Genomic DNA, 25,851 nt, shown 5'->3' on the forward strand with positions numbered 1-25,851 from the left:
GCAAAATTTGGTGATTGTAAATGTAATGGTGCAGATTCCTTTAGCGGACATACATACACACACATACACTCAGCTTTATATATTAGATGGTCCCTGCAGTGACTGGGATGGAGAAGAGTCCAAGAGGACAGAAATATAAAAAAAAAAGGTAAAAATGTAAAGTTTCAAAGTCCTTGCCCGTTATTTAGTTCCAGCAGTGGTGCAGTAGGTTTTGGGTACACAACTCCCACATCTTCCCTTGGAGCTTCAATTACACACTAACGTGGTTTGGCAGCGCATAAGTCAGGACAAGGACACAGAGGTGGAGAAGGAAGTGTAGTAATGTATGTTAAATAAGTTTGTTCATATAATGAGAGTATTGTATTTGTAAAGTGAATGTGTACATGACAGCATCCATGCGTGTGGTGTATGACAGCAGCTATGTGTGAGATGCATATATGTATGACAGTGTCCATGTGTGTGGTGTATGTGTATATGACTGTGTCCATGTATGTGGTGCTTGTATATATGACGGCAACAATGTGTGTGGTGTATAACAGCATCTATGTGTGAGGTGCATACATGTATGACAGTATCTAAACAGCAAGGAAGGGCAGATAAGTGAGAAAAGGATTCAATCCAATGGGTGCAGGCTAATAAGGGTCTGGCCCAAGACCCCAAACGTACATCAAACTGCTTGAAAATGGCTACATTGAGTTAGCTGAAACGTTGCCTTATATCCACATGTGAATAAAAAACCTTGAATTGGAGACAGAGTGCTGCTTTTCCCTTTACCACTGATATGCCAGTATCTATGTGTGTGGTGTATAACAGTATCTATGTGTGAGGTGCATACATGTGTGACAGTATCTATATGTGATGTGCATATATGTATTACAGTGTCCTTGTGTGTGGTACATATGTGTATGACAGTGTGCATGTGTATGAGAGGGTCCATGTGCGAATATTTGCATTTGCGTCCATTCAATCACTACGATACTGTATGTTCTGTTTTCATGACTGTGTTTTTTAGCCTAAGGCCCCGTTCAGTACCTGGTCACTATTTCAGAGCTAAAAACATGAGTGGAACTGAAACATGGAATCTGTAATTTTTTTCATGATACTTTCTCTTTTTGTGTTTAATTAAGAGCTTAACACTCTTTTAAAAGTGTCCTGCCAGATTTGTGAGGCAGTAAGTTTTTTTCTTAAGCTTTATTTTCTAGATTTAGAAAATAAAGAGAAGCCTAATTCATGATCCAAACCTGATGACAGGGCCCCATTGCATAAGTGTTAGGCCAGCTGCACATAAATGTTGGTCTGATCCCACAGACTGCACATATTGCTCAAGATGGGAGTCATTGCGACATACAGAAATATCTCCTGGCTGTGCAGCAGTATCAGTATTCGGTGTGCACGAGACCAAAGTATGTGTTTGAGTTCCCAATCCTGTGTCTTTGTGCACAAGACAGGGTCAGAAGGTAAGAGTTCTCTTTAAGTAGAGTTTGCCAATTAAGGCCGCCTTATAGGCGTGTGGAGACTTAAAGCCATAGATACTGCCGCTCAGCTGGAATTCTGGGAAGTATGCACATTTGTTTTCCAAGGTGGGAAATGGAAAACAATGCCTCCTTTTGCTACCTTGAAAGGCAGCCCCCTTAACACAAAGGGGCAGATGTACTTACCCGGTCCATTTACGATCCAGCAGCGCGTTCTCTGCGGTGGATTCGGAGTCCCACGACACTTTTCTTTAAATGCGCCGGTTTTTCCAAATCCGTCGGGTTTTCGTTCGGCCAGACGCCCCCCCCCCCCCGATTTCCCTTGCATGCATGCCAGCGCCGATGCAGCACAATCCGATAGCGTGCGCCAACATCCCGGGGCAAGTCAGGGGAAATCGGCACAAATCGGAAATATTCGGGTAACACGTCGGGAAAACGCGAATCGGGCCCTTAGTAAATGACCCCCAAAGTATGACCTACAAGAAGTATAATAACTTGATGTACAATTAAGCCAAACCAGTATATCTATTCTAGAAGGAACATCTATGGCTTCCAAGTCTTCTAAGTCTCCACATACCTACATGGTGGCCTTAATTGGCAAACTCTCCTTAAGGAGAACTCTTACCTTCTGGCCCTAGTCAATAGCCTCTCACCCAGCCAAACCAGTTCCCTACGCTGTACTGACGAGACCCAACCAGGTCAAACGATGCTATCTACAGTTTGGAGTCTGTTCTTCTGGAATAGATATACTGGTTTGGCTTAATCCCACATCATGTTTTTAGATTTCTTGTAGGTCATAATTGTTGTTATGGGGGCTGCCTTTCAAGGAAGTAAAAGGAGGCATTGTTTTCCATTTAACAACTTGGAAAACACATTTGCATACTGCACAAGACAGGGTAAGTTGGACCCAGCCTTTCAATAGGTCACTGGCTGTGCAAGTCCTCTATGTTTATTAATACCCAGGTATTTGGCATCGGCAGGCAGTACTGTGGCAGTACAGTATAGTACTGGCTGAAATAAGAATATCATCTACCATACTGTAATTTGACTACATATTGTAGGCAGCTGGAAGAATCACTGGGTTAGGATTCATGAAACGAAGTGGTGAATATACTGAGGAAAGCCACTTTATAATATAGATTGAAGGAGTTTAGACACTCTTTGCTTTTTGATCATTTTTATCATATACAGTATACTTCCAAACAATGTACAGCATGCAGGGAGGTAAAGGGTATCTCATTTTAGAAATATGACCAGTAATACTGCAGTCATTGAAACAACATCCTAACTTTCTTTAGAAATAGGACTGTAATGGAAAATTCTGTTTCTAGCAAAAAAAAACTTGCTTCCAAATGAAGGTAATAGAATACTTTGCAGAATGCTTATGTACCAATATATCTACATACCTGTAACAGTTAATATGGAATCAAGCTCTTACCCTGTATCCATGAAGATGACCTCGGACAGACATCAGCAGGACAGGATCCCATCGAACCTTTGCTAAAGTAGTATTAATGACCTCTACCTCAACATTATCGGGTGCAGCCATTGGAACTGATGAAGAAAAGAATTGGAGTAAGAACTTGGTTTGAGAGGATACATTTTTTTACATTATTTGGGCCCTTAAACCTACTTACGGTCTTCTCCTGAATGTCCAATTACAACAGCTGGTTCTGGAGCATATCCAAGGTCATTCAAAGCTTGAACTTTGATTTCATATGGTACAAAGGTTGGAGTACCAGACACTATATACTTGGAAACATTTGCCACTGTAACAGATGTCCAATCTTCATCAACGTCTTTCTGCCTCCAGCTAACTTTGTACTGAAGACCAGGTCCATTTGAATCAAAGCCTTTCATAGGCTACATTGGAATGAGAAAAAAATTTCACATCTGATTATGTGCATTAGACTTTCTATTATGCAAGTTTGTTTAGCTGAACATTATTATATCATTCATAGATATATCTCTAAACATACTTAATGATAAGTCTTAAGATGGCAGAAGTGTGACACTTACTTTCCAAGTGATCACCAAGTTGTCTGGCTCAGAACCTAAACCCCTTATACCTGATGGATTAGTATCGGGCTCTAGGAATGAAAACATGTTCTGTTAATGATCTTGTGCTTTGTTTGCTATGAGAACAGATCTATTTTATTCCAATTCACAAACCTGCTACTTTTGTCATGTAACGTTCAGATGATTCGCTGTGGTCACTGTAACCAATTTCATTGACAGCTATAACTCGGAAGGAGTAGTTTACAAAGGGTGAGAGGGTCAGAGTTGCTGTGGCCTGTGTACCGCTGACTTTGGAATGGACATGCCATACTCCAGGTTGATGAATTGCATCTTCATACTCGATGATAAATTCTAAGGACGAAAGAGATTAGGGAACAACTGAATTTCATAGTTACATACCTAATAATGTTGAAATAAGAAATGGGTTAATCAAACCCCACCTATAATTATACACTTCGGAAGCAACCAGTGGAAGAGAGCTAATGCGCAAACACAGGTATTTAAACTGGCCTGTGACGTAGGCTGCTGAAGTAACTTGATTTTTTTTTTTACAAAATGTAGAGTGTATAAAAGAATTTCATGGAAATTTGCCACACCATGATGACCTGGAATTACTTACTGTACCAACTATTACTGGGACCTAGGTAGTCTCAACTTTCTGGTACCATCCAAACACACAGGAATTGCCCCCTCAGTCAAGTAGTGTAAAATTGCTGCTGCCTGTGATTGGCAGGGTATTTTCTCTTAAGAGGTTTTCACATTTTCCATATATACCACAGTATGTTATAAATAAACAATCGACTTGGGTCCCACTTTTGGGATCAACACCTATCTCACCAATGGTCGCTGATACTCTTCCTGCATCCGGGCTGAACAGAGAGTTGCCCCACATTTACAACCACTCTCCCATTTAACTATATGGGAATGCTGAAATTATAATATCAGTACATTTAGCTCTCATAGAGGTGAATGCAGAGGGGACTTGCAGAGGCAAAAACCAGAGGTTGGACACGCATCAATCATCTATTTATGAAATATCTTGTCCAGACATACACATCTGTATATGGAAAGAAGTGGTATTCTCTATTACCTGTAATAGGGCTGTTGTTATCATCTCCAGGTACCCATGAGAGCTGCACACTTCTATCAAGACGGTCGGTCAGTTCTAAATCGAATGGTGGATCTGGACGATCTGAAGATCAAAAGTATTACAGAAAGTAAATTCTATTCCTGCACTAGCAATGCAAGATATGCAACCAAACAGAACTTGTGGCATAAGACACAAATGTATACATATGTAGCTGAGTATATGATTACACATGACAGCAGTGCACACTGCTGGGAGTAAGACACAGATCTGCCATAATGGAGGATATACAATTTAGAGAATAAAATGCATCCACCTACAAAAAAACAGACACAAGAACAGCCATACAGTAACTTTTTCAGGTAACATGTTAATTGGTGTAAAACACCCTATCATTACTATAGGCTGCAACTAGGACTCTTCTGAAACATTTTCTACTACAATAACTTATAGCTCAAGAGAGTGCACTATGTTTGAGCATTATGAGCACCTAAGACCCAATTACATTATTATACTCATGAATATTTACACCACACATCTAATACGTTCACAAAACATTTTGAACAACCACATATACAACACTTGTACAATAACTGAAATGCCTAATGACCTGCAGCAGTGGTCACAATAAAGTATATAAAACCGCAGCAGAGGCCATGCACCAAAATAACCAGCTATAAAGTATCACTGTCCAACTTAAAGGGAAATTATGTAGTCCAACACATGAGACAAAACATGTATGTTATAAGTATTTATGGTGAGCATTGTAATCATTTGGACTCATTATCAGAACCAAATATAGACACTTTTAGAAGTTTATGAACAAAACTTCTGAATTATGCCTCCTTTGTTGGTAGGACTACACAACATGCACTTTTTAAAAAAGATAAAGTATAATTAACCTATAAAAAGGCAGATATAAATTGAGGGAACTCTACAGGCAAATCTGACACATGGTTGCGTTAGGCTCATGAGGTGGTGCTCTATGAAACCTTGGCATGCACTGCTCCCTCTGGCCATGGACTACACGTTGCACACCGTATAAGTTTTGCCTGGAGTGACCCTATAAACATTCATGCAGCATAGTCATGGATGGAAGATGCACAAAGTGAGAGTGTCATGTGTTTAAGCGTGGATAGGATTGCCAGTTTACCGGTCTTTACTGGAGGAGGTTGAGTAGGTTCTGTAAGGGATATTAATAACATGTTAGTAATATGGCTATAACTATACAGTATATAGTATGTGGTCCCTCTTTCTTCTTACTAGTCGATATATTTTGGCGATAGATATATTGATTATTCTATCCCCACAGTTTTCTATATTAGTTAATAATCTATAGCTGGAGTTAATTTCATATTAAAATATGTCTCACGGAGAAAGTCCAATGTGACCAGATAAATAATATTAGAGATGTATTTAGTAATTCTTAGAAAATCACTTTTCTATATAACTCATTGCCTCATCCTCTCTCAGGTAGGCTCAATTGGATATTGAAATCTGTGGTCAATAAATGCATAGCAAACAAACCATTATGACTTCTTTCATCTCTGCCCTTTAAACCCCAAAGCACAAAAAAATCGTATATAAATGGCATGATAGCAAATCGCATAAAATCTATGAAGAATGGGTGAGAACATTATAAAAACTACTCTATAAATTCTTACAGGTTCTTAAACATCTCTCATATGGTTACAACTACAGGCTATAGAGGACAAACAAAGCATCCTAGTAGGAATATGCTTTTATCCCATGAGAGGTACCATACAATGATACAAATACAGCCCTAAACCTTTACATAGCCTTATAGGATGTAAAATCTCGGCACAATTAATGGCTAAAGAAATGGTAGAATTTAAATGTAAAAGGGTGTTTGGCATGATAAAGAGGTAGGATGATTTACAGTATAATATGTCTTTTAGCTGATTCCTTACAGCTCTGTAAATTATATACAGTACATCCCTACATAGTAGATATACTAGCAAACAGGAAAACAGGAACTGGTGAAAACAAAAAGCAAATCAAGGTGAATATACTAATAGAAATATGATGAACATCTTACCGACAACATTAAGTTCTGCACTGGCTGAAGCACTGTCCAAGGTAGTGTTTGCCATACAAGTGTACGTCCCTTTATCCTTCTCCGTAATGTTCTTGATAGTCAGACGCTCTTTTTCAAAAGTGTATCTGAGAATTATAAGACACGTGAACTGAGCAGTACTGCAAAACTGCTTTCTTTCTTTATGACACAACTCACCTGATTGTCTTTCACGCTCTACATTTTATTATGCATATTGAACTCATTTCCTTACAGTGCAGCCGTTTTTCTGCAATAATTAGATACCATCTTGAGTTTCAGAACTATCTTTGAGTTCTCAATCTCATGATGCTTCAGCACATCACCCTACAAGCAACTAGAGACAGTACTATCTCTATTTAAAGAGAAGAAAGTGTAATTATTTTCCCAACTACTATATTCTACTACATTATATAAGATATTATAGTGCTTATTATTATTATTATATAGCGTATATAGTATATTCTTATATAATGCTTATTATATTATAGTGCTTATATATATTATAGTTCTTATATATCATGCCTATATTAGGGCAAGAAAAAAAATTAAAATTTTTGCCATGAAAACCTTTTTGCTCTCTTTTTAGCACTTTAGGAAAAAAGTGGGCAAAGGTGGGTCGGGAATAAGGGTATTTACTAAGGTTTTCTATCACCTGTGCAAGATGCTTGCGTTACTTTTTGAGAGACCTCTTGTTAATTCTGGCTAATGTGGCATTAGTGGAAAAGATAAATAAGACCTTTTCAGCCTCTGTACCATAAAGTAGGCTGCACTGCTTTCGATTTAACTGATTGACAGTCTGTCTAATCACTAGCAATAACTATGAAGTTTGTACCCTATATGTTGAGAACCTGTATGGTACAGTCAATATGGTTAAAGGAAGTGAGATTGGGATTTAAATTTTGCAGTTACAATGATTAAAAAAATCTCTAAATACCTTTCATCCGTGGGCAGTTCACTGTTGTTCCTCAGCCACATCACCTCTGCTGCTAATGTGGGATCATGTTTGAATTTGCATTGAAAGGAGGCGCTGCCATATCTCTGGACAACCCTGTATTCTGGCTGCGAGATGATCATGGTTGGGTCTATATAGAAAGCATAATATTATTAATATGCAGAAACCTAGTGGTCCTTTTAAAGTAAAGTTTATACAATATTTATTACATTACCTTTAACTTCAAGCTTAATGATTTTTTGGTCTGTGCCTAATTTGTTTCTTGCCACACAAGTATATGTGCCGCTGCTGTCCTTCTGTGCAACTGGAACTTCCAGTGTCCCATTATTATGGAAGGTGTAGTCATTGCCATGGAGTACACTGGATTGCACACCTTTAAACCTTTCAGGGAAAAGTAAGAAATATGATCAGTACAATATATATATTTCTGCCTATATTGAAATATGCGTATACTCTCCATCAGGTCCATTCACTTCCTTATTACAAAAAAACAATGCACAAATGTAACTGCAAACTCTCTTTTCTCTTCCAAAATGTGATACTTGTTTGAGAACGTCTGAGTGTTCAGAACAAGAAAAGTAGTATACTCCATGGTACTATGACCTCTACTCTTTAGTATTAGCTTACTGTAATGGAACTACAGTGGACCTAATTCTACATTTCCAAAATATTCATTGGTGGCACCTTTATATTTCATCCTTTCATGTTTAAAATTTACACGGGCCAGGATGTTCCCCCTTCTCGCCCAAAGTAGTAGGTGGAAAACCAACAAAACTTCCTGTATGCCTTGTTAAATCGCCACTATGTCTTTAAAATCATACTTCAAGCATAGTTCTAGCTACTTAGAGTCCAAGATTTTGAAGTCTGGATTGCATTTCACATAAGAGACCCAATTATTACAAACTAAAAAAGTAAAAATTGTTCAAAGAGTAATATTATCATTTGGTAACATTACCATTCTATATTTGGAACAGGTGAACCAAAAGACTTGCAGTGCAGCAAAGCCGGTCTATTGGCAATAACTTGATAAACCTTTTGTGATGAAAGAATCCGCGGCCTCTCCGCTAAAACATAAAATAAAGACACTGTACTTACTTATAAAAATTACTAATTATTACTTCATGTTGTTGTCAAAGGAATTATATATGAGATATGTTCAAACCACAAAGTAATAAAAGATACACCATGTGATACACTCATGTACAACTGGGGTTCTGCAATGATTATTAATTACACTAATTTACATAGTCACAAAGTATAAACTTACCAAGTACGTTCACAAATGCATTTGCCAATACATAGCCATAAATATTTGACGCATTGCACTGGAAGACTGCACTTGCTTGTTCGTGAACTCTTGTGAAAATGACAGTGTCACCATCTACAACCCTGCTCGGGTCATTTGGAGCCACTACAAATACAACACATAGAGAAAAAAAACATTTAGGGAAGCAATTGCATTTGGTGAATATCAAAACAACCATTGTATCTATGCTACAGTACCATTCAATAAATAAAGCTTACATAATTTATGATATATTCGTGTAGCACTTCACCAAAAACTGGACTACCGTATATGTCTCATATGACATATGAAAAACTATTTTACAGACTAATAGTGCCTTGTCTGATAAGGGGACATAGCCTAGGGTAGTGACTTTTAATGTGCAGTAGTGAACCAAAATTGTGCTGCTTTTGATAAACTGACTATGTTCTTTCTGAAAATGTTTGATTAATTCTACTTTGGATGCGGAGTGTATACTCAGTGTTTACATACATTCAACTGCTACTCCATTTATAAGCCATGTAATAGTAGGAGCAGGATTCCCATGAGCTCTGCAGATCAATGTCCCATCATCTCCCGGTGACAGTACAAGATTTTCAGGTTTAGTGATCCAATAGGGTGCAGCTGGAAGAAAGATGCATATTTCATTAGTAACTTGAGCACTGATCCAAAGAAATAGAATTTCACACCATGCTGCATAATCTCAGTATTTATTTACATACTGCAATGTGCAGCACTATAACCAGAAACTACCAATGGGGATTAAGTGTACTGTAGCCTAATCTATGATGTAATGCAGCTCTTTCCCATTATTTATGGAGAGAAGATTAATTCTAATATAGAAATATGAGTTACATAACACAAGGAAAAATACAGAACGTTGGCGTCTACTGAAGTCAGACGTTGCCTAGACAGGGTCAAATGTAGACTGCACAAATACATTCTGTATGCATAAGAAACACAGCACCCATCAGTACGGCGTAGGGAGCTGTGTGCTTTTTTTGTAAATCGCTGGGACAAGAATAGAAAGCATTGCCGAAGATTACCATGGTTACCAGCCTCTTCTCCAACATTACTCTCAAAAAGGATAATAAAAGCTTGAAAAAATATGGGTCTTTAAGCTTCACTCTGTGTAGTGGGGTTAATACATATCATCAGTTATTTGGAAAAAAAAAACCCTCAAACATTTAGATTATAAAAATGGATTCATTCCATTATGACAGCAGCCTCTCATGCACAAATCCTCACAAAACGAGAAAACGCTGAAAATAACTGAAAGTACGTTACTTCTGTTGGATCCAGAGTCACCCTACAGCATTATCAGTTAAGCTGTCACAGAAAAAATATAAACATTTGTGAAAAATGTTTCAAAAGTGACTTCAAATGTAGGAAATTGAAGTGAAAGCACTTGGGCTTATACGTCAATATGTGATGTGCTAGTGCTAGATGCTTGCCAGTGTCACAAGTCAAATATATCTGCATAGAACAGGTACAAGTTAACATAAAAATTTCTACAAAGTATGTCCTGATAATGGCTAGAGAGCAGTTTTTGGGAAAAGAAAAGCTTGTGAGTACCCGAAATACTTGATATAAATGAACAATCAATTTCTTTATCCTTTAAGCATACCTCAACAGAAACTACCGTATTTTTTGCATTTCATTAAACAATAGTGTGGACAATACTTATAAACATTCCCTTACAGGAGTATTTCCCCGAAAACAAGATTCTTAACCCCTTAACAACCTGGCCCTTTTTTGTTTGTTTTTTTCATTTCCATTTTTCACTCCCCACCTTTAAAAATCTATATTTTTTTTATTTTTACACCTAAAGAGCTCTTTATAACTTTTTATACTTTGGTGTATTTTTCAAAATGGCAGAAGCGTGCCATTATCAACTTCGGGTGATACCTAATGTGTTTATAATTTTTACTGTTTATTATTTATATCAGTTCAAGGGAAAGGGGGGTATCATAGTATAATAGTTCATATGGTTGAAAAAAGACACTTGTCCATTAAGTTCAACCAAGGAAGGGAAGGGATTGCATGAGGAAGGGATTTATGGGCAACAATTCTATATAACATAACAATCAATGTTATTTAGGTGCTCTATGCTGTCCCTGCTGCGACCAGAGCCTGAGGCAGGCTATTCCACAGATTGACAGTTCTCATAGTAAAAAAGCCCTGTCGCCTCTGGTGATTAAACCTTGATTTCTCCAGACGGAGAGCGTGCCCCCTCGTCTTTTGATTTGAAAAATTTTGATTTGAAAAAAGGGGTGATTTGAATTTTTAGGTTTTTTATTATAAATTTTTTTAACGTTTTTAATTTTTACTTTTACTATTTTCCAGACCCCCTAGGGTACTTTAAACCTTTAAACCTAGGCTGTCTGATTGATTCTACCATATACTGCCATACAACAGTAAGGCAGTATATGGGGATTTTCCTCTTCATTCATTTTCAATCTGCGATTTGCACATTGTAATGAATTGGTTAAAACGAGACAGACTCGGGTCTTCCAAAGACCCGAGGCTGTCATGGTGACCGATCGCCGCTCCCCAATGACGTCACAGGGAGCGACAATCGCCACCAAGATGGCGCCGCCCATGTGCTCCCATCTTTTTGAAACCACCGGCAACTTTGCCGGCGGCGATCAACAATATGCAGCAAAGACTATGGAGAGGGCTCAACCCATGAGCACTCTCCATGCACCTGCACCGCCCTGTATTATTACGATGCGCGTCGTTAAGGGGTTAAATATAGCACAGAGGAATCATGAAGTGTCTGCTTAGAGAGTCCCCACCCACACTCTTGAATTTTATACTGACCATTACTGACGGATAGGAGCTAAAACAGCAATAAAACTGATAAAAATTGTAAAGCGAGGTGGTTAAAATTCAGCTTTATTGTATAAACATCCCTAGAGGATTAAAATTTGAGAACTTTCATTCATAGGCAACCACCTTTAAGATAATATTAGACAGTATAAGATAAGTAGAGGTCCAACATCGGTCAGCGGCCTATAGTGCCTGGACAACATAGTCAGAATGTATATGGAAACAGTTGTCTTGGTGGCTGTCCTGAACTCCAAATTACTTAGACAACCACAAATCTAAAACTGATGACCTATCCTGAGGAGTAGAATCTAGAGAAAAAAATCTAACTGTGCCAAAATCAGCGACAGCTAATAAAATATTCAAGGATTGATTCAAGGATTGATTAAAATGTCTCCTCTAACTCTTTGGTGCAAAGAGTTTCCAAAAAGTGAAGAGTTAAATTGACCCATGTTAGCCTCTTAACGGGTGCATCCTCCACATGCTCCAGCACAACTTCTCCTTCCCTCTTCCTCTTACGTCTGGCATAGGGTCCATCTAACAACCTTTCCTATTTTGAGGGTTACGTGATTTTAATTAACCTGAGGAAGGGAGTTGTCCGCTCCTGAAACACGTTGTTTCCAGCACGGTGAAACTAACAGGTTTTTGCCCTATGAGCACCTGTTTCTTCCTTATTGTATATTCCAGTATCTTTAATGAGAAGATGATCAAAGAGAATAAAGGTGCTTTTTATGCAAAAAGCACTGAAGCAGAAGACACACACAAACACCATTACAACACAATTAGAATTTCCTATCACATAACGGTCATGGTTTATTTTAGGGTTTTGTGGCGACAGGTTTCCTTTAATAGCAATGTTGTTTCTAGCATATCCTCATCTTTAGAATTCTTCTAATAAACATTCTGTATTAATTATTGGCTAATGATCATTCACTATGATAGATAGTATTTATAAATCACTAACAGTGTGGTAGCACGTAGAGCAGTTTACGTATCACCTACCTTTTACGATGACTGTAGTAACATGATGAATGGACCCTCGGTTATTTTGAGCAGTACATCTGTACCTGCCAGCATCTGCTTCTGACACACCAATTATCTTTAGAGTTTTATTAAAATTTTCATAAAAAACTCTGTTGCTGGGCAGTTCTGCTCCTTCTTTATTCCAGCGGATTTCTGGTGTAGGTCTGTAAGGGAAATGTAGACACAATTGTGACACAGGGGTGAATATAAACTCAATGCTGCCTGACGTGTGCTTTAGAATGGTGGCCCCCTCCACCCTATGCAGTAGAAATATATCAGTTTGTGTTTTAGTAGGTGGGTGTAGTTGGGTGTAATGGAACAGACATGGCTGCTCTTGAAATAATTAAAGACAGCTCATATAACCTTATTTTCAACTATGAATGAAGCCAAATCAACGTATCTAATTTTCATGTAACATTCTGTTAAGTTTGACATATTCTTGGATGTGTCTAACTCCTGGGATACTTTCCAATGGAAATTGGCCACTTACATGAGAAACTATACCATTAGGAGAATGATGAGAAACACACGTACATACACGTGTTTCCACGTCGTTTGCTGACGCAGACATGGGGTATAAAACCTCAGACTATTACCTAGCAGTAGAGACAGTGAAAGTTATTGACTGATTGCGGTTCACGTGGGGCACCCGTGATAAAACTGATGATACCTGTCGATACCTGTCATTCCCTGGCTTGGTGATAAATCGGTGAAGACCCCTATATGCCAGAGTTCATCAATGAAACTTGACAGTGTTGTAAGTAATACATTTTAATATATAACTCCTTATATACTTTTATATTGCAATAAAACTTTGAAATATTGTTGACTGTGAAGTGTTTTTCTTATTCTATAACAGAGATTCCAAAGAATCTGTCTGGGTACTCCATGCAATTTCTTATACCCGTATGGACATTGGGTGTAAAGAGACACTATTTTTAAGTGTCAATACCTGCTTTTTAGTGACTGCACCCCTCATGCTGATCCCTACCTTGCTGGAGGTGGTGCTTACTGAGGCGAGATGCTCAACTCACTTCATGACTGGTGCACCCCTGCCCACAGTGCTAACTTCCGTACATACATTGCAATTTACTGTAAGGTGTGAAATTACCTTTACAAAGAAATATCTACAGTACCTTCTTTTTACATACTGTAGCTACGGCAATAGGAATATTTAGAATAGTAGAGAACTTTAACTTTACTAAATCTTACAGAATGATACAATATACTGAATATAAAACGTAACAAGTAAATCATGAGTTAATCTCGTAATATTCTGCTCTGTTCCACATTTTTCCTAATTAGTTGACAGCATAAGAAAAAAATTAAGCTGACAGAATTTCCCATCATGCATCTTAACATTGATTACAGACTGGTGCAGAATGGATTCATGATGAGATACTGACAGAGAATATTGATACAAGCCATATGCTGTAAAATAAAGCAGGTCACAAACCGACTGCAAATGGCTGCATAAGACAATGAAGTGTGCTGCCCAACAACGCTTCACATCATTCTTATACAGAGAATATTAAATATCTGGAGGTTATTATGCAAATGAGCTGTTCTCAGGCCCAATATTTTGTTTCAGATGTTGGAGGAAGCAAATTATATAAACAAATGTACCACAGTATATAAACTCCACATTACACTGTTCTCTGTAATGACTTTATTTTTCATGCAGTTTAACCCCTAAATGACCAGGAAATGTTTGGCTGTAGTAGACAATAAAGGTGAAAAAAATATAACTTTTGTTAATAAAGTTATTGAAATATTTTGTAATACTTTTGTAATGACTCATGTTTGTTTCATTTTTGTTAAAATTAAAAATAATAAGAATTGATCCCAAAAGCCGTCAGTGCCTTATTTACACACAAATTTTAGGACAGACATGCTGGTTTTAGATAACAGGCTTATATTGAAGTATTTTTCCACATACATTCATGATTTAGTTCACTTGGCTGATTTATTAGATGTCAAACAGGTTGTAAATTCAGAAATAAGAAAAACAAAATACTGAAAAAAGGTTCTGGCAATTTCTTGTTATGTGAAAATGAGCAATTACAGTGTAATAAAATGCTATCCATGTGTGCTTCTGCAATATACACAAATGTTACATTCCACTAAACTAAATGAGACAGAAGAAATAAAAGGCCACGGAGTGACAGAGAACATAATAGATGTATGTGGGGCTAGACTGTAGATATACAATAGTTTGATCACTGGCTAAACAATGCCTGCTTTTGTTTCATGCCACAAAGACGCTCCTTTTCATCTAAAGATGTTCTCTGTTCAGTGTTTTTTTCAGTCATGTTTGAAGAGTCAATTGGGGACTGGAACAATATGAAGTAAATAAAACAGGTAAAAGGAAAATATGCAGATCAAACAATTCATAGTATTCCTAACATAGTGACCAATGAGCGTTATTGCAAATTTGCTGGAAATATTAAGTTTGCCCCACCCAAAAAGTATTGATTAGCTCACCTAATTCATAAATAGGTGTGTGTCCCTTAGGCTTCATGTACACAACTGTTTTGACCACCAGCTCACAGTCGCTATTGACTTGCATTATACATGGTCACAGTCCGGTGAGCAAACTTTCCCCGGTGTGAGGCCCATAAGAAGCATGTGCATTTAGTCTTATAGAAGTAGACACCTTTCCAGGGTCTACAAACATATTCTGCCATAAATTATAGCAAGTCTGATGGGTCGTGGGAGCCTCTTTCAAAAAAAAAAAAGTGGCTAGAAGGCACAGATGTACTGCAAGCACAAAATCTACTAAAAAAAGACAAACATATTTTAACTGAGTGTCCTTTTAGAATTAGTTTGCCAGGAATACAAAAAGGGGTTGTCCCAACTTAGGAAGTTATCCCCATTATACAGGATAGGGGATAACTTCCTAACCATGAGAAAGGTACCCCTCCAGCAATTAGAAGAACAGGGATCACGTTCTCATTAATGGCTGGAGCAATACTTTGCCTGACACTCCACCTATCAGTGAGAAAGCAGGCAGAGAGGTTTGAACCTCAATTATTAGGACGCTATCCACTAAATTGAGACAACCCTATGACCCCATAGATTTAAATGTATTAGAAACCCTGTTCCATATATAACTGTATAGAAAATACATAAACAAGGTTAAAATGAGGCATACTACTAAACTGGTATACAACTAACTTACTGTGAAGTTACTAAAAACTTGATGGTCAAATACCGAAATATAAACCAATGGGTGGCACTTTGAAGTGTAAATTATTGTACACTCCATGGCCAATATGCCAAGCAAGATTTAAAGGTTTTCATAGCTCTTTAACCTAAAAATGAGTTGTAGGCCAAGAATAACAGAGATAACACTGCTCTAATGTAGCATCTATGTTTCTATCTCTGCACGAGAGCAGGATAATATTTCAAAGCAGGCGCTTGTCATCTGAGGCCGCGGTTACCATGACGATAAAGAAGATCAGAGTATGAGGTTAAGCTGGCCTTGAAGTGACTAATCTTATAGACGGCTATTGTTTTATTTATCAACATATTTCATATGGAAAAAGACGGGAGGAAAGAGTCATTAGTCTGATAAAGCACATTTTACAGTAGGTTTACTGTAATAAATCATTTGTATGTATAATAATTTCCAATATAATATATTGCACAGTTGTAATACTATTTATTATATTTATTTCTCTGGAAGATGCAGACAAAGACAGTCCTGCCTATTGATTAGTATTACTATACCAAACCTAGAAGGCTCCTATTGCAATAACTCAGTGAACCCGTATTTTAACAAGGGAAGATGTCACGCCTTGCCTTGTCTTATAATCTGATCAGAGTGATGTGGATGCAAAGTGTGTCATATTGTAAACCTGGATTCTGCTGTCATTTCTTCTAATGGACTGCCATTTAAACACCTCCTAATAAAATTATATTTTTTGCATAATTCAGCTGTTTTGCAGTGAAAGGAAATGTACCATTATATAACCTCTTTTTAAACTATTAACTATCCTGGGTAGATCCCACATGCCGAGAACATAATGGCCCAATCTATTATTCTAGGTGCACCACTTTTCTGTCTGACTTTGCACTGATCCTTGATCCTTGCACATGTATTTGAGAAGTATCTGCACCAGTTTACTATGCTGAGTTCTGAGTTTGTGACACATTTAACACAGTGGGGCAGATTTACTTACCTGGTCCATTCGCGATCCAACGGCGCGTTCTCTGCGGTGGATTCGGGTCCGTCCGGGATTCATTAAGGCAGTTCCTCCGACATCCACCAGGTGGTGCTGCTGCGCTGAAGAGCATCGGAACGCACTCAAGTTCACCGGCCTATTCCTAGTGAAGTTAAGTGCAAGCTCCGCAACACTTTTTTTGTTTTAAATGCGGCGGTTTTTCATAATCCGTGGGGTTTTCGTTCGGCCACGCCCCCTGATTTCCGTTGAGTGCCGATGTGCCACAATCCGATCGCGTGCGCCAAAATCCCGGGGCATTTCAGGGGAAATCGGCGCAAATCGGAAATATTCGGGTAACACGTCGGGAAAACGCGAATCGGGCCCTTAGTAAATGACCCCCAGTAAATCAACAGAATTGAAGACTGTGCAGTAGTATTCAGTAATCTGGTGCACCCTGCACATTCATGAGGCAAACTACACTTGCCTAACTTTTTCTTGTGACTCTATTTCCATGTACAATACAGGCAGTCCCCGGGTTACATACAAGATAGGGTCTGTAGGTTTGTTCTTAAGTTGAATTTGTATGTAAGTTGGAACTGTATATTTTATCATTGTAATCCCAGCCAGAACCTTTTTGGTCTCTGTGACAATTGGATTTTAAAAATGTTGGGTTGTCATTAGAATCAGGATTAACAATAAAGCTTCATTACAGACACCTTTGATAACTGTTACAGCTGATCATTGTAGCCTAGGACTAAAGTACAATAAATTACCAATATCCAGTGGTCCGTTTGTAACTAGGGGTCGTATGTAAGTCGAGCGTTCTTAAGTAGGGGACCGCCTGTAATTTCATTATTTTACATTCCCAGTGTTTGAGCACAAAAATCAACATTTTTTATTTAAAGACCATTACAGCAACAACTTTTCTAACATCCTTACAGCCAAACTCTAATCATCTTATGGAATGTCATTATAACTCTCCAAACTCTGAATTCCATCAATAATTTATGAACAAAAAGCTTAAGTTATTCAGTGACAGTCATATCATCATCTTATGGAATGTCATTATAACTTGCCAAACCCTGAATTTCATGCTGTATTTCTTGTAACTACATTTCTATTAGAATTATTGCCCTAGCATCTCATGTTTAGCAATAACTCTTTCTTTCAATGAGCCCTTCATGTCCAGGTATCCTGCTCGTGATTTTATCCCATGAATTCTATCCCCATGTGACAACCTCTTCCAGTATGTAAATGATCTAAAACTAATACATGGAGTGGGGGAGCTGTAGCAATGACTGTAGCAAGGACTTGTATATTTATGTCAGTACCTGTCCAGCAAACCGTGCAACCACAACCAGGCTTGGCGCTAGCTGTCAGACTAGGTAGGTGGTGGCAAACTCACCCTGCGACGTTCCTGCAGGCTAAGGCCCTTCCTAAAGCAGATAAACCACCCTGACAAGGGCGAGCCCGCTATCAGGAACCTAACTGACGGTCCCTGAGTGACCCTACAAAGTGACAGGAAAACCTACTTCGTCTGTCAGCTGCAGGATGGTGAAGCGGACAGGTACCCGGAATACAGATATAGGTCAGTGTTCACACTGATGACAGAAACCGACACAAGACAGACAGGAAGGTGGGGATCACACTAGGAGATAAACGGTACTGAGGGACAAACAACAGACAAGCGGAGTCAAACAAACCGGGCCAAAACCAAGATGGCGGCAAAGGTAGAGAATAGTATAGCAAATAGAATGGTCGGTAGGCAAAGCAGAAGTCAATACACAAAATAGCAAGAAATGCAATGGCAAGAGCACTAGATACACAGATAGACCGCAATAACCAGCACCAAATGAAGGGCTGGGGAGAATATAAGGCAGTAATGGACACTGCCTCCAGCACTGACTGGCTCAGCCGTCCATAACTCAAACCGCAGCTGCAGGCAAAACGATTACAAAGACACACCCAGCTTTCCCAAGATCAGAAATGGAGCTGTCAATCACAGGCAGCTCTGGTTGTGGTTTTCCAGCAAGAAGCCTGAAACCTGATCCCATCAGAACAATTTGCAAGTTCTGACACCTTATTTCCAAGGGATGTCTTATTTTGAGGGAAACAGGGTATGCAATATAATATTATATTATATAATTATTCTCCCCACAATATTCTAATTTACACTTACAGATATATGCATTTTCACCTTCTAAGCCATCGGCTTTATCTATTTAGGAAAGTGCTGAATCACTAATGTATTTACTGATGATTTAAGGACTACAGCTCTAAAGAAACCATAGTGCTGTTTTGCATTGGTGCTCACATTCAACTGGAGAAACACCCAACAAATTTGGAATGTGTATAACAAGCCCTGGTCAAGTGATCCGAGCTAGGAACTTACAGGCCTTCAGCGATACATTCCAGTAGTAGTACTTCATCTTTTAGCACAGTCTTATTACTTGTGTGGCCACTGGGCATCAAAAAAGTTGGAGGTCTGTTATCCACCGGGCTATCTAGAGTTAAAAAAAAGAAGATAAAACAGCAATTTTTAGATTATAAAAGATAGAGATGATTAGACAGAAAAGTAATGAAATCTAGAAAGGAATACACCAATGTTATTATTGATGTATTATATAAGGCATGCAAGATTCATCTTCTGATGTTTCATTTTAGTAATGCATATTTTACTAGAGGGTTGGAAAGAGACAGTTAAAGAAAAGAAATTACACTTCACTTTTTCTTTTTTCTTAGCATTATTAGAATTAATTACTGTTTTTAAGAAGATTTAAGTAAATTAAGAGATCCTAGTGACAGGCTTGAAGTCACTTTACTGTAATAAAAGATCATATGTGTGCATCATCAAATCATTAAGATGAGCCACCCTGTGGAGCTTCATGTCTTATTTATGTTGGGTTTTAATGCAATTGCTTGACAAGGGAATATAACATACAATTTTACTTGATTATGCAGACTGTGGGACATTTTTTATTAAAGTATAGAAGCAGATATATGACCCTGTGGAATTCAAGTCTGCAGCCCTGGAACTTAAATATTAAAACTCAGCTCCTGCCCCGAATATTTCCAGCTGAGAAACACTAAAAATTCATCTTTTAATAAAGTTGCAGAAATTAGTCACCCAGCCTAGAAAATGAATTATAAGTCAGAATTAAAACTAGTATGCAGGTTCATCATTTTAATTGTAAATGATCTGATCTCTACTTGATTCTGTATTGTATAAAAATTTATAACTTTTAAAATATATTTCAGAAAACGTCTGATATGTAATAGTGGCAGTCCAGCAGCTGTGACCCCCACAAATTTCAACCAATATATGAGTTTGTACACTACTAACCCTGTCTTCCTTAAATGAGACCCCAAAATAACCAAGTGTATGTGGAGGTCAGTGGTAAGTGGGGATCTTACTGAGAAGTTTTTAGAAATTATAGGTCTTTTCCACAATTCAATAAATTGAACCATCAAAAAAACTTACCCAACTAGGCAATTTAAGCTAACAGCACAATGTGGGGAATTCATTAAGACTGGCGGTTACAACGATCACATTCACTATGTTCCAGATTCCTAGTAAATAAAGGCACAAACTCCACCACCTGTAGACTAGATCGGAATAAGCAGTGTTTTTTGCTATAGTCTCTACCAAGACTATAGTAAATATGACAGGCTGGGCGTTCTCACCCTGGCCGTTCCTCCACCTGCCCCACTCCCCGCCTACTCTCTGCCCAACATGGTCAAAGTGGCGTGCGGGTTGGAGAATGTCTGTTGCACTTACTCATAGATCCACTTACTCAGATTGTAGTAATCTTCGTATATATGTAATCCATGGCTTCCTTCCTTCTAAAATCAACTTCAACAATTACGACGGGTGATTTTCAAGGTTCCTTGGTCTTTTCACTTGTTCTTACAAAGAGCAGAACATGTCTCACCCTCCCCCTGGTCTCTCCCTCCTCCCTCTGCCAGTGTAATCTAGCAGCAGCAATAAGTGCAATGGGAGGGGTAGACACGTTTTGCTCATTGTAACAGTAGACATCACTAAGGGGCTCTGGAAACAACCCCCAGAGCCCCTTAGGCTCATTAGCATAATTTTACAAGTTAAGTTTAGAAAGAAGTAGTCCTTGGATAGCAAATATATAAAGATTACCACAGTTACAGTTCCTGGATCTATAAGTAAACGCCTCTGGTTTATCATGATGGATTTTATAGACTTTCTTTTTTTGTTTCTAATCTAAATCTGAGGAAACCGGTTACAATTAACCAGATTAATTTTAAGCGTGAAAACTTTAGACTATTAAATTATATAACCTTTGAGCACTTCTATAGTATGCTAGTTATAAGACATTTTAAACCTCTACCATTTTGGAAAGATGACTGGTAAAGAGAATAGGCCTTTGTGTCATGTCTTCCTTTATCTGCTATGGACCACATAGAGCACTAAAGGTCCTATTTCCTAAATCATCACAGTAGGAATTTATGCACATCTTTCCTACTAATTAAGAACCAAGAAGAATAAAAGCTTACCAACATCAGGATGAGGACCTATTTAGGTATTTTCCAATAGGATATACAGGCGGTCCCCTACTTAAGAACAACTTGACTTGCATACCACCCCTAGTTACAAACAGACCTCTGGATTTTGGTAATTTACTGTACTTTAGTCTTAGGCTACAATAAACAGCTTTAACAGTTATCAATGGTAGCTGTAATTAAAATTTATAGTTTATCGTGGTTCTTATGACAATCCAACATTTTTAAAATCCAATTGTCACAGGGACCAAAAAAATTTTGACTGGGGTTACAATCATAAAGTATACGGTTCTGACTTACATACAAACTCAACTTAAGAACAAACCTACAGAACCTATCTTGTATGTAACCCGGGGACTGCCTGTACTATAAGCTTATCAAACAATATGCTTCACAAACAATAAAGAAATATCTGAAATTGCTCCTCGACTGCTCCTTGTTGCTGTATGCATGGTAACTATTCTTCCTGGGAATTTTACTGTATTTAAAACTTAAGTTTAAGAAAAAATTGTTTTATTTCTAAACATGTGTATAATGCTCCATTGTGTTGATTATAGCCTTAGGAATCCAACTATAGAAGCTTTTGGATATAAAACTATAGGCACTGCAGTTTTCTTTCTTTAGCTGTGGACAATTATTTACTACTTTCCAAATACCAAAATGTGACTTCTATATCCTCTTACATCAAGACTTTGGGTTGACAGAAATGCAAAGTAATATATTAAAAGGTCTCAAGCGACATTGACAAGGAGGAAAGAAGAATAAATATAGAAAGTTAATGTGTGGATAGTTCTTACAGTATTAGAAAGGGGACTAAATAGGTTCTTTTTTTTTACCAAAACTCACCACCATAAAAATCAGTTTCAGTTAAATTAGCAGCTATACTTTCATTCATAGCATCCACTAAAAGAATAAAACAACATAAAACATTTCTCAACAACAAAATTGTAAAAAAGTAAAGATACTCTGATAGGTTCAGAACCTTCCCTAAAATGTATACATGGCATCACTTCATATTTAGTTTTGCAAATTTTTTTTTTTTAATAGTAGCTTATACAATACAATGAACACATACACCATAACTAAGTAAAACTAAAAAAAATTCATGTAACCCAACTATTGTTCTAGTTTAGATTATAAAGGGTTAGGAACTTTAAGATGGCTAAATAACAAATGATATGACTCAATGGACAATTATTACAAAAATAATAAATAATAAAATGTAGTGTAATCTGCAGATAGCATATTATAGAGCAGAAAGGACTAAGCAGATTGATATTTGATCTAGTGGGAAAACATTTTAATGCTTTTACTTTATCTACTACTCATTCCCAGCAGTAAGAGGTGATTGCCAGCTATCTTAGTATGCAGAGTTACAGGTCATCTATCACTGATGAGACCACTCACTGGACTCCTAAGCCCAGGAGGAAAAATGATTTTGAATTTCCTCACAAAACTATACTATCTGTTAAATTTCTTCTACTCTAAAGTATGTGTGAATATAGCAACAATAGTGCTTTTAATAATATGCAGGCTATAAATCAGTATTTGCTAGCTAAAACTAGAAGAGAGGCCAAAACATGGAACAGAACAATAAGTCCCACTCCTTGTTTTGGCTGAACCAAAATACTGCCATGTAAAAGTAGCCTTGTACTGTAATCTCAAAAAGCAGAGTGTGATAAGTTATACGTTTACTCGCCCTCCATACATGCTGAGCATATTTTATAGCCTGTTTTAGCACAAAGTGATTTTTCATTTTTCAGCATCTGGGATTTCTTTTACAATCTCCGTTTAAGGAGAGCATAGTGGAAGCTAAAAACTAGCTAAAAACTAGAGTGTTAACGAAATCTTTCATTCACCTTCCATTACCCATAGTTCTCAAGGACCTTCCATTATTCAGCCGTTATTATTAGCATTATTTCTGCTATTAATAACAGAATGTATAATGGAAACTGCTGGATATGATTACACGATGAACATGATTTACATGATGTGTCGATATAATACCACCCGTTTTATACTCTTCACAGGTACTGATAAGAAGGGCACCATTGTTAGGATATTTATTTTAATTCCATCTTATTAACTATCTCCTTTCTCATTTTATAAACATTGATCTATTTCTGGTTATATACCATTAAAAACCTGCCATTCGATAAAAGGGTTTTCCCACGAAGACAAGTTAGGCCCTATCCATGGGACAGGGCCTAACTTGCTTATCAGTGGGGGACTCAGTGCTGAGACCCCAACAGATCGTGAAAATGAGGGGTCCGACTGACCCCTCGCCACTCCTCAGACTAATGTAGCAGACGGCCGTGCATGACCGTTCTGCTCCATTAATCTCAAATAAACAATAATACACACTTTATATATAAGACAGAAGACAACAGAAAGAATATACTTACTTGTTAAAACCTTCAAAGAGATTGGCTGCTTCTGATGGATTGTCTGAGTAAGGTTAAACCGTGCATAACAGATGTAAAAATCTCTTGTATCCTCTGGTTGAACATTGGAGAAGTAAAGGTCTCCATTTAGTCCTTGGGAAATACGGCCATTCTGAGGTAAACGTTGGAAAACTGTGAGAAAAAGAGCATTACAAAGCTAGTAAGACTCACTATGTTAGACATCAGCTTTTAATGGTTCAGCCATTGATGGTTGATTAATCCCATATACTGTATATAATGAGGCATTTAACATGGCAGATAATCACTCAGATTGTATACATAGTCCTACATAAAGGCATTAGGTTACAGATAAGGGGGAGGTTGATGTATATGTATATCATTGTAGGAAAAGTTTAAGCAAAACTTTCATTCAATTCTTGTTCTTTCTTAACCAGAAGTCCAATGGGCAGACATGCATAGTAAGTGAAAGGTATGTGCAGAATACTGTCAATCACTGCTTAGGACTGCATACTGGCTTTTCCTCCTCTATAAAATGCTACATGAAAATGTGCCACTTTTTTCAACGCGACAAGTTCTTATTAAAGCTAAAACAATAAAAAATACTTACAGTTATCCATCCAAAAAATGATAGGCGGGGGTAAACCCTTTGGAGGTTTACATGGCAAAACCAGCGGCATACCCTGTTGTATTACAATAGGTTCAATTTTCTCTTTAGTCCACAGCGGTGATCCTGTGAAAGAGAAACTTTGTGAATTTTTTTTCATATTTTATTACACCTTAATGTGGAGACTAGAAAGAATTTCTCAGTATATGAGGGCAAAGACACAAATAAACTTTAAAGAACCCTATAGACACTTACAGTATATATTGTTGATTTAGCCCTAAAGAACATATATCCCTTTCCAGATAATTGTGCTTCTTTCAGTAGGATCATCTGGATTTGAGCAAGTTAGAATATTAATACTATTATATAACAATTAACAATATTAATTACAAGGTCTAATATACCTTGTCAGAGAACAGCTCCTACTGTTTAAAGTACATTGGAAAAATATGGAAGGTATGACTGGTTACTTTCTAATGGTCATAGATGATTCAGACAGGGTTTTTTTTATATATTGTCATAACTATTCCAGTGCGAACTACAAACATTTTTGAAATGGGTTCTTAACAGCCTATACGGTTCATGTGATTTTTTAAAAGTTTTTCTGAGGAATTACATCAGAAGAGTTATGGCAATTTCCCACACTGACGTTATCCGTCCATGAACCACGGACCGTTCAGTGTCCTGTGTCACGAACCGGCAACACTGCTGTGGACGAGACTCCTTAGATTATAGTGATCTATTATGTAAGGAGTCCCTGTTTCTTCACTCAACAGCAGCACTAACACTGATAACAGTTTTAGCACTGCTGTTTATCGATATGATGACAGAAATGCTATCCCCAGCCCTTGCTGTTGGTCCTTGACACAGGACACTTAATGATGGTTCATGGACTCACAACGACAGCGTGAAACTACCCTAAATTGAAGAATTAATGCTGTGGGTTTCATTCATAGTTTCCATAGTTGAAAAGGTCTTTGAGTTTAACTTGCTTTTAAGCTTAGCAAAGCTGCAGTTCTGGGAGGAGCTGCAGGATTTGAGGGAATAGCACTTAAATTTCCATCAAAATTGTCTGTCATGAATATTCCCAGCCAAAGGCGCAATGCACAAATGGGTTTTTCTAAGCAGTTATTTCAGCTGAAGCCAGAAGTAGAAAGTACTAAAATTATGAATGAACACAGATGTACGCTATATGACCAAGGATATACGATTTTATTAATAATACAAAAAGAGCACAACAAGAACAAACAGCAATAAAAACCATTAAAAAGTGTGCAAAGCACACAAATTCAACAGGCAGAGCAACCCAGCATATGATAGTGCTGGTGGCTCTGCACACCACCAGCTCCCCCTACCTGCAGAGAACCCCTTCCTCTGCACAAGTGTAAGGCAATGTACGATA

General features: G+C 37.7%; 1 protein-coding gene across 21 annotated transcripts in view; it reads right to left on the reverse strand.

The window, feature by feature from the left end:
* The window catches only part of NRCAM (neuronal cell adhesion molecule), a 141,349-nt gene that overhangs the window by 33,439 nt on the left and 82,059 nt on the right, over nucleotides 1–25,851 (reverse strand). For 12 of the 21 annotated variants that reach the window (XM_072146888.1, XM_072146896.1, XM_072146893.1 and 9 more), the window contains 17 exons: nucleotides 24,453–24,575; nucleotides 23,846–24,016; nucleotides 22,287–22,343; nucleotides 19,303–19,414; nucleotides 12,724–12,908; nucleotides 9,385–9,516; nucleotides 8,875–9,018; nucleotides 8,563–8,671; nucleotides 7,822–7,988; nucleotides 7,590–7,737; nucleotides 6,638–6,762; nucleotides 5,732–5,761; nucleotides 4,582–4,683; nucleotides 3,645–3,842; nucleotides 3,492–3,562; nucleotides 3,110–3,335; nucleotides 2,911–3,026 (listed from right to left, as the gene is read on the reverse strand). In XM_072146888.1, coding sequence (XP_072002989.1) covers nucleotides 2,911–3,026; nucleotides 3,110–3,335; nucleotides 3,492–3,562; nucleotides 3,645–3,842; nucleotides 4,582–4,683; nucleotides 5,732–5,761; nucleotides 6,638–6,762; nucleotides 7,590–7,737; nucleotides 7,822–7,988; nucleotides 8,563–8,671; nucleotides 8,875–9,018; nucleotides 9,385–9,516; nucleotides 12,724–12,908; nucleotides 19,303–19,414; nucleotides 22,287–22,343; nucleotides 23,846–24,016; nucleotides 24,453–24,575 — 2,216 coding nt within the window. The remainder of the gene's footprint in view (nucleotides 1–2,910; nucleotides 3,027–3,109; nucleotides 3,336–3,491; nucleotides 3,563–3,644; nucleotides 3,843–4,581; nucleotides 4,684–5,731; nucleotides 5,762–6,637; nucleotides 6,763–7,589; nucleotides 7,738–7,821; nucleotides 7,989–8,562; nucleotides 8,672–8,874; nucleotides 9,019–9,384; nucleotides 9,517–12,723; nucleotides 12,909–19,302; nucleotides 19,415–22,286; nucleotides 22,344–23,845; nucleotides 24,017–24,452; nucleotides 24,576–25,851) is intronic. The other 9 variants (XM_072146900.1, XM_072146905.1, XM_072146899.1 and 6 more) reach the window with 2 other exon arrangements.

Source organism: Engystomops pustulosus, chromosome 4 (genome assembly GCF_040894005.1).
Source record: "Engystomops pustulosus chromosome 4, aEngPut4.maternal, whole genome shotgun sequence".
Taxonomy (NCBI): Eukaryota; Metazoa; Chordata; class Amphibia; order Anura; family Leptodactylidae; genus Engystomops; species Engystomops pustulosus.